The sequence below is a fragment of the Leucoraja erinacea genome, chromosome 1, assembly GCF_028641065.1.
Source record: "Leucoraja erinacea ecotype New England chromosome 1, Leri_hhj_1, whole genome shotgun sequence".
In the NCBI taxonomy this organism is placed as follows: domain Eukaryota; kingdom Metazoa; phylum Chordata; class Chondrichthyes; order Rajiformes; family Rajidae; genus Leucoraja; species Leucoraja erinaceus.
This window is the reverse complement of record NC_073377.1, coordinates 104820299-104833791: the sequence shown is the minus strand read 5'-3', so window position 1 is coordinate 104833791 and position 13493 is coordinate 104820299. Positions and strand designations below refer to the sequence as shown.

Genomic DNA, 13493 nt, shown 5'->3' with positions numbered 1-13493 from the left:
CCCTTGTGTCTTTCACCGACCCACCACTTTTCTCAGCTCTGTGGCAGTCTGTGCATCTGTAACGCCGACCTGCTTCCATGCAGGCAATGCACGGATGAGACAGGAGCTGAAGCCCACCAAGTCAGGTCAGGTTAGTTTACTGCCAACTGTAAATATGCAAACTGGCTTCTAATGCTTCTAAAAGGAAGAAAATAGAATTGCGATTTCTCTGGTTTTGAGATACTTTTGCTGATGCATGATTTGAGCATCAGATAAAATGCAGGGCCATTCAGAGTACCAGAATCCAATCTCCAGGCTCCTTGTACAACACCAAGGGATGCACAAGGAGTAAAGAATAGCATCTGGGAAGTGAGAGGAACATTAGAAAATCCAAGAGGGAACAGAGGGAAAAGAGTAGAAAAATAAACATTAACAGCTCTTAAAACTTACAAAATGTTTCTTTTAAAACACCCTATAGAGGGTCTGGACAGATGGGTCTCAGAGGCTTCAACTGTGGGAAGCACATGTGAACGAGATATCAAAGTAAACATTCCATGTTCAATGACACCCAAGAAAGTGAGATGGTAAACACAACCCTGTCCCTCATCAACGGAGCTGCTGTACAGATGTCGGCATTCAGTTATTCCTTCATTGTACTTCAATATTCTTTTGCATTACACAGTTTTTGCACTGATCTTACATAATTCTGCTGTTTTACACTCGTTGTTGTATTCATCGTAACTGTATGTATACAGTTTAGTCTGTGAGCATCATGTGAATTTCATTACACCCTGGGTGTATGACAATAAACTAACCTGACTTTGAGATTTAGATGTAATCTAGGTGAGGAAGAAGCACTAGGCTGACTGCGAAGTACTGGCAGAAGGCTCAAAAGAAGGTTCAAATGACCAATGACATTGATTAGTATATTAACAATGAGGTATACCACTATTCTCTAAACCTAACTTCTATTTGATTTTTTAATTTGTTTGTTTCTAATATGATCTGTAAAAACTGCAATGATCTAGCAAAGTTAGTACGCTAGCAGTAAAACATTTTGAAGATCTAGTTATTGCATACATGTTGGCATATGTAAACACCTTACATGGTAAGCCTCTTGTATTTAATGATTGTGTCAAATCCAACCAATCTGTTTTACCTTGGTAACTTATCTAGCAGAGTCTTCAGCTCCTCACATATTAGCTTGACGCAGCCATTTTTGATGCTGCTGTATGACACATCGATCATGAAGATGAAGGCTGGTGGAGCAGGGGGCTTGTTGTTCTGTAAACAAAAAGAGATAAGTGAACAAAAAGCAAACTATAAACAATCTTACTTTAACAACCTGCCCCCAGATGATGGTGTGAGGTTCCAGGTATTTTATGGTCAAGGCATATTGGGTCACTGAGTATAAATAGATATTCTAGAGGCGGTATTGAAAGTACATTTGTTAAAATAAATAGGAGATTTATTACTGAAGAAACAGCAGGCAAGTATATATCTCATAAAAACACTGAATTAAGGTGATTTGTTAAACCCTGAGGACTTCTCAAACTGCCGTGCAACCAATAGGTTACTTTTGATCTTTTAGGGGCCGCCAATATTCCTGGCAATGACTCATTGATATCTCAGGTACTATGTCAATGTTTCAGGTCATCTGAACTTCAATATCTCAAGTGCCAATCCTGCAATGGTTCAGCCCCCACACTCCAATGTTCCTGGTGCCCTGACCCTCCTATGTCTCAAGCCCTTTCACCATTCAATATCTCCGCTCCCGCCCCCCCCCCCCCCCCCCCCCCCCACTTGCCCATCCTCCAATTCGCATAGCACTGACTCTCCTATACCAGCAAATCCCTCACGATCTACAATGTTTCAGGATTCCAGCCCTCTGATTCAGATTAGTTTATTGTCATATACACTAGGGTGCAATGAAATTCCTTGTTCACTTAACACATAGTGGTATTAAATACAATTGTGATGGTATTCAAAGCTCTACCAACTTAATCCCATTTTATGGCCTGAGGATAACTGTCGGTCATGGCTCTTCATGTATTCATTATAGTTCTTTTATTTAAATGAGGGTTTCCACATCCACCTTCCTACTGACAGTGAGCTCATGACAGCTACACTTTTTCTCATGTTCCTCTAATAAATGAAAACTTTTCCTCATTTTCCTCTAATCCTGTAGATTACTTTAAATCTATTCTCCTTGGTTTCTGCTTACTATTTTCTGGGAAATAGGCCCATCCTATTTACTCTCCAAAGGCACCTGATAATTTAATATACCCAAGTTGTCTCCTGTCAGCTTCCCCGTTCCAAAAAGAACAACCCTAATTTATCTCACCTTTCCTCATTACCAAAATATTGCAATCTTAGTAGCACCTTTATAAATCTCCTCATCACCCTCTCCACTATGATCACATTATTCTTCTGATAAGATGACCTGACCTTTGTGCAGTAATCAAGCTGCAATGAGATTGTGTTCAAGTTTATTTAACATCTGTTCCTTGACAAATAAAGGAGAGAATCCCATATATCTTTCTGGTTTTAACCACCTTATTGGTCTACCCATACCTTTGAGGAATTGTGAATATTTTCCACTCCAAAGCATACTCAATATATTCCCATTTACTGTGTATTTGTTTGCCACAAGTAATACAAAACATTTTAGATGAATTCAGGTTTGGAAATGGAAAGTAGCAGCAGGCTCAGCCTAGCTTTATTGGGGTTTGCTTTTATGCAATGCTTCCTGTGTCATTTTCTTTGCAGATATTCTGCAGAAAATCAGATGTCAACATCAGGCATGTGTTTTTATTTCTAATGATTTAATAGTCAATTCCTGCCAAATTCTAGCATGTATTCTTTATCCAGCAGGACCATGTAATATATGAGAAAATAGATAGTTTCTTGGACCTAGACCATTTTATAGTCACATTTGATATCGGCATTTTGTTTAAAAAATATATAAAGGTACTCATAAAGACAAAGGTCAGGCCAGGCACAATAGCTAAGTTCTTTGAATGGATGAGGTAATCAGATAGAGTGCCCTGGGGTTGCAGAGGGAAGTGGCAGGGGATGGTTTCATGAATCTTTTACTCAATTATATTTGCTAATAAACACTGGATGTCAGTTCTGCTTTAGCAGAACCAAGGCCCAATTCTACAAAATATCCCGCGTGGAAATGTTTAATATAATTGATTATTAGATGGACAGTTAAATGTTTATATGATTGAAATGATAGTGTATTCACTACAATAAAAAAAAAAGCAAAGTAAATCTGTCCTGATTGTTGGCTGAAGAGCTTCAGTGCATCATTGGTGTATTGTCAGCCTGTAACTCAGAGTGAGATGACAGATACATTTTCTGAATTCAGCTGTAATATGTTCCATCTGCAATCACTTGACTTCATATTCACTTTGCACACATACCCCAAGCTACGATGTCTCTATTAATTTACAAATGGCACCCTTTCAAGTAGAAAAGAGTTAGACATGTCTGGGGCTCATTAGCAATGAACGGAAAAAAAAGGCAACTACAGAAAAGGTAACTCAAGTGAAAGGTTATATATATATATCTGCACTTTGCCGGGACGGAGGGATCGAGGTGTTTCAAGATTATTTGACCATCAGTTCTGGTTTATGAGTTGCACTTTGTAAATTAACGTGGGTCATTGGGGGTTTGGAAGGGCAGGGGGGGGGTGGGGGGGAGAGGGGAACCAAGCCAAAGAAGTTCAGGTTTTATAATCTGTTCCTAATAAACGAATGCAAATAAACCAGTGAGCCAAAATAAATCCAAAATTAACAGCTGGAGAATTTACATGTAATGCATATTCCTACAAATACGAGTCTTAAAGTGAACGTCAGGAATTGTTGGTGAAAATCAGCATTAATTTAGATATACGAGGTGCTGCATAACAAAATAACTCTAAACAACAATACACTATGTCGGATCCTGAAAACAAGTAATTAAGATTAACAATTTCTAAGTAATTAGGGGCCAACTGTGTAGGAAGGAACTGCAGATGCTGGTTTAAACCAAAGATAGACACAAAAAGCTGGAGTAACTCAGTGGGGCAGGCGGCATCTCTGGAGAGAAGGAATGTTTGAGTTTGAAGAAGGGTGTCAATCCGAAACGTCACCCAGAGATGCCGCCTGCCCTGCTGAGTTACTCCAACTTTTTGTGCCTATTTAAGGACCAACTATTGGGTTATATCTGACTTTTAGTGGAAATAGTTATTCATTAATCACATCTCATTCCTTGCCAGAAAACAAACCTATAAATCATTTTCACAACGTCCATCTACTGTGACAGTAAAATGGTAAGGAGTGGGACATCACGCTCATTTGACATTCCCTGTATTCAGTTAGATCATGCAACTATGACAACTGATACAAGAATACTTTTATTTAAATGAAACTATTTATATAGAAGCACTAGGTTGGTTATTAAACAAAAAAACCCCAACGAGAATTAATAAACTAGGAGCCTTGCACTGCATATCATGTAGCAATGTGGGAAAACATTTTATAAATCATTTGTACTTACTTTGCAGTAATCTAAAGTCGCCACAAACTCATAGGATCCAAGAGACAACTCTGGCTTGTCGTAATGATCCAACCTCCTGCCAATGTGATCCAAGTGTTGAAAATAGAATGGGGGGACTACAGAAGGAAAAACATAAAACAATATTTAAAATGACTAAATGGCAGATACAGAATGAATAGAGGAAGAATGGTGGAGTACATGCCCCAATCAGCATCAACGGTATGGAAATGGAATTGGATGAGAGTACACTCTTGAGTTGCATCACAGCTTGGTTTGGAAACAGCTCTGCTCAAGACCGCATGAAATTGCCACGAGTTGTAGATGTAGCCTAGTCCATCACACGGACGAGACTTCCCACAATCGACTGCATCTACATTTCATGCTGCCTCAGAAAAGCAGCCAACATAATCAAAGTCTTGACCCACCCCAGTCATTCCCTCTTCTCCCTGCTCCCATCTGGCAAAAGGTACAGATACTTGAAAGCACATACCGCCAGACTCATGAATAGTGCTTCCACTCTGTTGTCAGGCTTCTGTTTGTCCCCAAGCCAGAGTACTGTCCAATTCACCACTATTTCATTGTGAACATTGGACTTTGTCTATGGAACTGATGCGCTACAATGTGCTGTAATGCTGAGAACTATATTCTGCACTCTGTATTTTCCACTTTGCTCTATCTATTGGACTTGAGTTTGACCTGACTGTATCTGATATGTTTGGATAGCAAGTAAAAGAAAGATTTTCATTCAACCGCAGTATATATTACAATAAGAAACTTGGGGGAGTCCAGAACCGGGGGCCACAGTTTAAGAATAAGGGGTAAGCCATTTAGAACGGAAATGAGGAAACACTTTTTCACACAGAGATTTGTGTCTGTGGAATTCTCTGCCTCAGAGGGCAGTGGAGGCCTGATCTCTGTATGCTTTCAAGAAAGAGCTAGATAGGGCTCTTGAAAATAGCAGAGTTAGGGGATATGGGGAGAAGGCAGGAACGGGGTACTGATTGTGGTTGATCAGCCATGATCACATTGAATGGTGGTGCTGGCTTGAAGGGCCGCATGGCCTACTCCTGCACCTATTGTCTATTACAATAATAAATCTAAGCCTAAACCTAATAAGAATATAATGGGCTGAGTTTCTTCTATTCCTTTCAAATTTTATGTTTTCTATGATTGGAAAAAAAAAGTATGGTGTTTGATGAATGTTTAATATCACAGCCAAATAAGATTTTGAATGATAACTTACAATTGCGAAATTAGCGTGTAGAAAGGAACTGCTGATGCTGGTTTATACCGAAGATGGACAAAAAGTGCTGGAGTAACTCAGCAGGTCAGGCAGCATCCCCAGCGAAAACGAAAGGCTAATGTTTTTGGTCGGGACCATTCCTCAATTAAGATTAAGCAATGAGACCAATGATTTTATTTCAAGGTTTCTTTTAAACACAGCTGATGAGTTAATTAGGCTATGGAGTTCCAACCCTGTAAAAACGTATTTGGCTAACACAAAAGAAACCTGAGATAACATATGAATCTTATGTGTCTTGAACTGAATAGGATCTACCAGTCACTGTAACAAGAGCCTGAGGGATGAGTTGCCGGATCTTTAGAAAATGCCACTAATTAGCCTAACCTTCAAAGCGTACTGCTAGTCGCAAAGCAGAAAATCAATGATGGAGTCGGAAGTTAAACTCTATAAACATGGTAATGTGTGGGTTGGCTCCAGGAAAATAGCTAAGAATTCTAAAAGCCTGAATTATTACTAGAATGGGGAATGTGTCCCCACATTGACCTGCACAAAACTACTGGTGCATACTATATGGTTGACATGGATAAATAATAGGACACAAAGTGCTGGAGTAACTCAGCAGCTCAAGCAGTCTCTCTGGAGAGCATAGCTGGATGACATTTCAGGTTGGGTCCCTTCTTCAGACTGGCAGAAGGGTCTGAAAAAGGGTCCCAACCTGAAAACATCACCTGTCCCAGTTCTCCAGAGAATCTGTTTGAACCGCTGAGTTACTCCAGCAAGTTGTGTCCTTTTGTGTAAACCAGCATCTGCAGTTCCTTATTTCTTGTGGATAACCCATAGATTCTTCTTTCCAATGTCACTGACACCCAAAGAACAAACACAGGAGTATAAGATTGCACAGGGGAAGATTTTGCCTTGTGCCTTTGCTGGTAATCTTTTCAGTGTAGGATAATGAAAACAATTAATGTGTATTAACAGCTACCAAGGATAAAGCCCTGTTACACCAGGCAGCAATGGCATTATAGCTTCCATTTTTATTCTGGCACATGTAACAGAACAATATCCACTGGACTTTCATCATGAAAGGGACCTAATCTCTAACAGATTGGGGATCATTGATGGAAGCACTGCTCAATGTTCCCAATAATTTTGCAGCAAGACTATTAAGCAATTAGAAAATATCTAATTTCTGATGTAAGCCACCTGCATTGCATTGTAATTTGATCAATCAAAATGAGTATGTGTATGGCTGGATGTTGGGCGTGAGGCGATGGCTTAGGGTCGGAGAGGAGAATCTTATCTATCTATTAACTCTTGTAAACTAGTCTGATTTCATTTCCAATTAGTCTGTCTACGTGAATTAAACCTGTACCACCCTAATCAAGTGAAACAATGATCTTTTGTGAAAAAACATGTTTGAAGGCATAACTTTGACAAGCTTTTTCAGACAGCTTCTGTTTTCAAAAATATTGCATTGGTGATCAGTAACAAGTTTGGTACCAATGAAGAAGAAGCTCTTGCAGTTCGAGAATGTTATGGAATTGAATCTGAGATCCGAATTGCCAATGGCCCTGTGGGCTTGAAGAATTCCGACATCTAAACAAAATAAATGCTCTAAAAGTCTGTGAACACAAAATAAAAACTGAAAACGGAGACTTAATATGTATTTTCAAAATATCAATTCAAGGGAGTGTGAATGACTTTCTTTTTATTGAAAAGTGACTCAGAATTAGGATGAATTTCTTTATGCCAAGTGTAATGGGACTTTGGCAACAAGACATGATAAGAGAAGACACTATCCAAATGATAACTGGCATGTAAAGAACTACAACGTATTGTGGTACAGAATAGTAGAATGCATAGATGAGTGTCTTAAGTTAGCTGTATTAGAGGGAACAAAAGCTGGACAACTAAATAATATTGTTGAACATCGAATAAAGGTACCCCACAGATAGGTCTCCTGACTGTGTCTTCCTGTGGAAAGATGTTTGGCTTGCGGGATAAAAAAGTATTCCTGCATTATGATAGATGAAAGAAAAACAGTTGCAAAGCAAGTCAGAACGATGGATGAAATGCAAACTAATTAGAGATATAAATTAGAGTTCAGCTGGTGGAGTAATATTAAAATAATAGAGTTGGCAGAAAATAATGCAGAAATTGCAATGAGCAAGAGATTGCAGGAAAGTGAGGTAGTTACATGCCATGTTAAAAAAAAATCTTTTGGGAAATCTGAATAGTTACTTCCAGATGGCGAAGGAATGGTTGAAATAATACTCCAATAAAAACTTTAGAAACTTTTTGGAAGCATTTTACAGTTAAACTGCTTTGCCCAAAAATAATAAAAAGTCACAAAGTGCTGGAGTAACTCAATAGATCAGGCAGCATCATATCTGGAGGACATGGATAGGTGACGTTTCAGGTCGGGATCATTTTTCATACCGAAGATGGGTCCCAACCCGAAATGTCAACTATCCATTCTCTCCAGATGTCATACCTGACCTGCTGAGTTACTTCAGCACCATGTGATTTTTCTTGTAAACCAGCATTTGCAGTTCCTTATGTCTTCACTGTCCAAATATAAAGCTGTTATACTTTGTCTATTCCACATGGGTAATAAAGTTGATATTTAATAGATGAGTGGGGATTCTTGCCAATCAACAGCAGGACTTTGCTTTAGTGAGAGTCCCAGGAGACAGAAGCTCAAACTGAAGCCACTCATCCTGACATCCCTTCAACCTTTGCGGTCTGCATTGAGGCAGTAACATTGAGATGTTGGAGGTTGGGGAATTCATTTCCTATCATCACAACATGTTCATTGGTAAATTGGTATCTACCATATAGTTGGGCTCCTTGAAGGCAAACCCACAGTGCAAATTGCATCACAACCGTTGTTTAAGGTGCACTTTGAAAGTTTGCTCTGCTTCAGTTTGCACCAATAAATGATCTGTGAGGCTACATATTTCTGGATACATCAATGTATAAAGGTTGAGAGGAAACCAAATATAATGGGATGGATTGCAAGTGCATTTGTTACCAGGAGGTGACAATCACATTTAAATTGTCACATAGTCTATGTGCCATATACTCACATTGGGAAAGCAATCTTAGAAACCTAACACCCAAAAAGGACAATCTTTTTCTGGACTTATTGGAGCAAAATCAACAAATCACCTTCCAAGGAGGATTTTCTATAGAAGTCATCAGCTGTCAGGACTTGCTGTACCAACACTTTAATGGACAAAGGTAGACACAAAGTGCTGGAGTAACTCAGCCAGTCAGGCAGCATCTCTGGAGAGAATGAACATGTGATATTTCAAGTCGGAACCCTTGTTCAGACTAATTGGGCAGCTTAAACTAAAATATCGGGGGATTCAATGAGTTTCATAACATTACCAAGCAACTAACACTATCCCACCTGCTACCTTCTATTCAATCTCCTGGAAATGGTTTCAAGGCCACTAAATAGCAACCTCAGCTGGTAGCTGCAGTGGGATGTCGATACAGACATATCTTGACCAGCAAGTCATTATGAACCATTAGCTTGATTGAGGTTGGGAGTTCATGGGAAAGTGACAAAGGAATAAACCATTGCACCTGAAAGCTGGGCCCTAAATCTCACTGTGGTGCTAAAAAAAATTCCTCTTGGAGTATCACTGGAACCTATGGTGAATTTGAAAGAATTTCCAAATTATCCCTCCTCATTTCTACCAAAAGTAGCTTAAACACAGATCAAATATTCACAATTGCACAAATGTAGTGATTTTATATTAAACAAGACCAAGGGGGACCCGTTGGGTCCCGTCGCCGAGGGAGGGGGGGGAGGGGAGATGGGGGCAAAGGGGAGGGGGGGGTGGGAGTGGGAGGGGAGGGGGAGTGGGGCTGGGGGGGGGGGGGGGGGAAGGGTGGGGGGGGGAGGGTGCGGGGGGGTGGGGGAGGGTGCGCCGTCACACACAAAGCACCCCCACACACACAGGAGGGGAGCGGGGGGGGGGGGTAAGAGGGGGAGTGAGGAGGGTGGAGGGGATAAGGGAGAGTGAGGGGGGGGAGGGAGAAGGGGGGGGGGGGGAGAAGAAGGGGGGGGAAGGGGAGAAGGGGAGAGGGGGGGGGGGGGGAGAGAGGGGGGAAAGGGGGAAGGGGGGGGATGGGGGGGATGAGAGAGAGAAAGGGGGGGAAAGGGGGGGGAGAGAGAAAAGGGGGGGGGAGAGAGAAAAGGGGGGGGGAGAGAGAGAAAAGGGGGAGAGAGAGGAAGGGGGGGGAGGGGGAGAGAGAAAGGGGGGGGGAGAGAGAAAAGGGGGGGAGAGAGAGAAAAGGGGGGGGGAGAGAGAGAAAAGGGGGGGGGGAGAGAGAAAAGGGGGGGGGGAGAGAAAAGGGGGGGGGGGAGAGAGAAAAAGGGGGGGGGAGAGAGAAAAAGGGGGGGAGAGAGAAAAGGGGGGGGGAGAGAAAAGGGGGGGGAGAGAGGAAAGGGGGGGGAGAGAGGAAAGAGAAAAGGGGGGAGAGAGAAAGGGGGGGGGGAGAGAAAAGGGGAGAAAAAGGGGGAGAGAGAGAAAAAGGGGGGAAGAGAGAAAAGGGGGGGAGAGAGAAAAGGGGGGGAGAGAGGAGAGAAAAGGGGAGAAGAGAGAAAGGGGAGAGAGAGAGAAAGGGGAGAGAGAGAGAAAGGGGAGGGGAGAGAGAAAAGGGGGAGAAGAGAGAAAGGGGGGAAGAGAGAAAGGGGGGAAGAGAGAAAGGGGGAGAAGAGAGAAGGGGGGGAAGAGAGAAGGGGGGGGGAGAGAGAGAAGGGGGGGAAGAGAGAAAGGGGGGGAAGAGAGAAAGGGGGGAAGAGAGAAAGGGGGGAAGAGAGAAAGGGGAGAAGAGAGAAGGGGGGGGAAGAGAGGGGGGGGGGAAGAGAGGAGGGGGGGAAGAGAGGAGGGGGGGGAAGAGAGGGGGGGGGGGAAGAGAGGGGGGGGGAAGGGGGGGAAGAGAGGAGGGGGGGGAAGAGAGGAGGGGGGGAAGAGAGGAGGGGGGGGAAGAGAGGAGGGGGGGAAGAGAGGAGGGGGGGAAGAGAGGAGGGGGGGAAGAGAGGAGGGGGGGAAGAGAGAGGGAGGGGGGGAAGAGAGGAGGGGGGGGAAGAGAGAGAGGGGGGGGGGGGAAGAGAGGGGGGGGGGGGGAAGAGAGGAGGGGGGGGGAAGAGAGGAGGGGGGGGGAAAGAGAGGAGGGGGGGAAGAGAGGAGGGGGGGGGAAGAGAGGAGGGGGGGGGGAAGAGAGGAGGGGGGGGGGGAGAGAGGAGGAGGGGGGGGGGGGAAGAGAGGAGGGGGGGGAAGAGAGGAGGGGGGGGGGGAAGAGAGGAGGGGGGGGGAGGAGGGGGGGGAAGAGAGGGGGGGGGAAGAGAGGAGGAGGGGGGGGGGGGGGGAAGAGAGGAGGGGGGGGGGAGGGAGAGAGGAGGGAGGGGGGGGGGAAGAGAGGAGGGGAGGGAGAGAGTACAGGGCCCGACTCGGTGAAGTTTGAATGTTCTCTTCACGGCCTCATGACTTTTTTCTGTGTGCTCCTGTTTCCTCATACATCCATCCTAAAGACAGCTGGCGGTTTGGTTAATTGACCGGTGTGATTACTCTTGGTGTAATTGTGAGCTGGGAGAACCAGGGTGTGTTAATGGGCACCTGGGGACAATAGACTGTGGTGAAATAGCTTGGAGAATGGGAATGATGAGATTGCTCTGAGAGCTGGTGTTAACTTGATGGGCCAAATGAGGGAGAGAATAATTGGGGACCTCTGTCTTAAAAGGGAGTGCGGAACAGGATTGGCAACTGCCCTGCAGTATTGTGGCCATCTGTCCCAATATGGTGACTAAACATCCCAAAAGTTGATCTGGAGATATGGGAGGCAAAAAAGGAGGGAGAAAAATTCAGACCTAAAAACAGAATACCATAACCATATATATAATAGATACAGGGAACACCTCTTAATCTTCACAGATGGATCATAGGACCCAGTAGCTGAAACAACAGGGGCAGCTGTGGTAGTGCAAGGGATGAATGTTGAGATTTGCAAAAGAACAAATAACTATTTGGCAGTATATACAGTGGAACTGTACGCTATTTTGATGGCAGTTCGGTGGATAGAACAGGTGCAACCATGCAAAATATTAATTTGTAGCGACTCATTGTCTGCAATCCAGAGTGTTGGGTCTGGTGCATCCCATAGGTGGCCTGACCTAGTGTATGAAATTCTACTACTATTAAGCCAAGTGACAAGGAAGGGCAGTGACGTGACTTTGTTGTGGGTCCCAGCACACATTGGTGTGCTAGGAAATGAAAAAGTGGATAAATTAGCAAAAGAGGCCGTTAAAAAAGAGAACATAGAGGTAAACCTACAATTATCCAAATCTGAAGGAAGACACATTGTGTGGAAGAAAATAAATCAGGAATGGCAACAATACTGGGAACAGGAGACAAAGGGGAGACACCTCTATTCGCTACAAAACAGAGTGGGCATTACAGCAAGAAGAGGGGGGAACAGGAGAGAATAGGTAGTATTAGCAAGATTGAGGATAGGACACACCCACCTGAACAGCACATTAAAAATGTTGGGAAAACACCCTACTGGGATGTGTGAGGAATGTCATCAGCCGGAAACAGTTCAGCATGCTCTAGTTGCATGTAGAAGATATGCAACAGAAAGAAGAGTTTTGATCAATGAAATGAAGAAAATTGGAATGACAGATATATCAGAAAAGAACATTCTAGAGTATGGAGGGGAAGGAAAAGGAGTAAATTTGTTGTTTAATTTCTTGAGGGCCTCTGGCCTTATAAAAAGGATATAAAGTAAAGACACGAGGACTGTGGAGTGAAGCCAGAAGGTGGCAGCAATGCAACATTGTGGATGCCGGCTGCCGTAAAACTCCAAAGAAGAAGAAGGATTGGCAACTAGAGCCTTGTGGCGAAGAGGGGAGAAAGATTGCAACGGCAGTTTATACCCCAGCGGCATGAACATTGACCTCCAATTTCAGGTAGCCCTCACTGTCCCCTCCCCTTCTCAGTTCTCCTTCAGCCCCCTGGCTCCTCCTCTTCCTTTCTTCTTCCCGCCCCCAGCCTACCTCAATCTGAAGAACTGTTTTTGGCCCGAAACATTGCCTATTTCCTTCGCTCCATAGATGCTGCCGCACCCGCTGAGTTTCTCCAGCACTTTTGTCTACCTTATATAACATGCTAATCCTTTGATAGCATTTATTTCACAGTTATGGTGTAATGTAAATGCGTAGGAAAGAACTGCAGATGCTGGTTTAAATGGAAGATAGACACAAAATGCTGGAGTAACTCAGCGGGAAAGGCAGCATCTATGACATTTCAGGTCGAGACTCTTCTTCAGACCCAAAGGATCTCGACCTGAAACGTCACCCATTCCTTCTCTCCAGAGATGCTGCCTGTCCCGCTGAGTTACTCCAGCATTTTGTATCTATCTTTGCATAACTCTCTGTGCATATTGTAGTCTGCTTTTCATGATTTTAGAAACATGTCAATATTCTCACTAAGTACCACATATATTAGCTCTTGAATTTTGTAGAGTGGCAGAAGGAAGAAAGATATTAAGATTCAGAGTTAACAAGCTTACTTTATAAGGGAAAGGGTCATAATGATCCAACTGAATAAAATCCAATTTAAGTAATGTGTTCCAGTCAAACAGTTTTGGCAACATACTCGGAAAATAGCCAAACACTTTAAACCACTTAATCCCAGCTCACACACTCCGCCAA

The 13493-nt window shown here is 43.4% G+C and overlaps 1 protein-coding gene across 2 annotated transcripts in view; it reads right to left on the bottom strand.

The window, feature by feature from the left end:
- Nucleotides 1-13493, bottom strand: part of LOC129700275 (protein transport protein Sec24D-like) — a 147380-nt gene that overhangs the window by 49147 nt on the left and 84740 nt on the right. For both annotated transcript variants that reach the window (XM_055640624.1, XM_055640629.1), the window contains exons 10-11: nt 4525-4640; nt 1139-1263 (exon numbers count right to left, since the gene is read on the bottom strand). In XM_055640624.1, coding sequence (XP_055496599.1) covers nt 1139-1263; nt 4525-4640 — 241 coding nt within the window. The remainder of the gene's footprint in view (nt 1-1138; nt 1264-4524; nt 4641-13493) is intronic.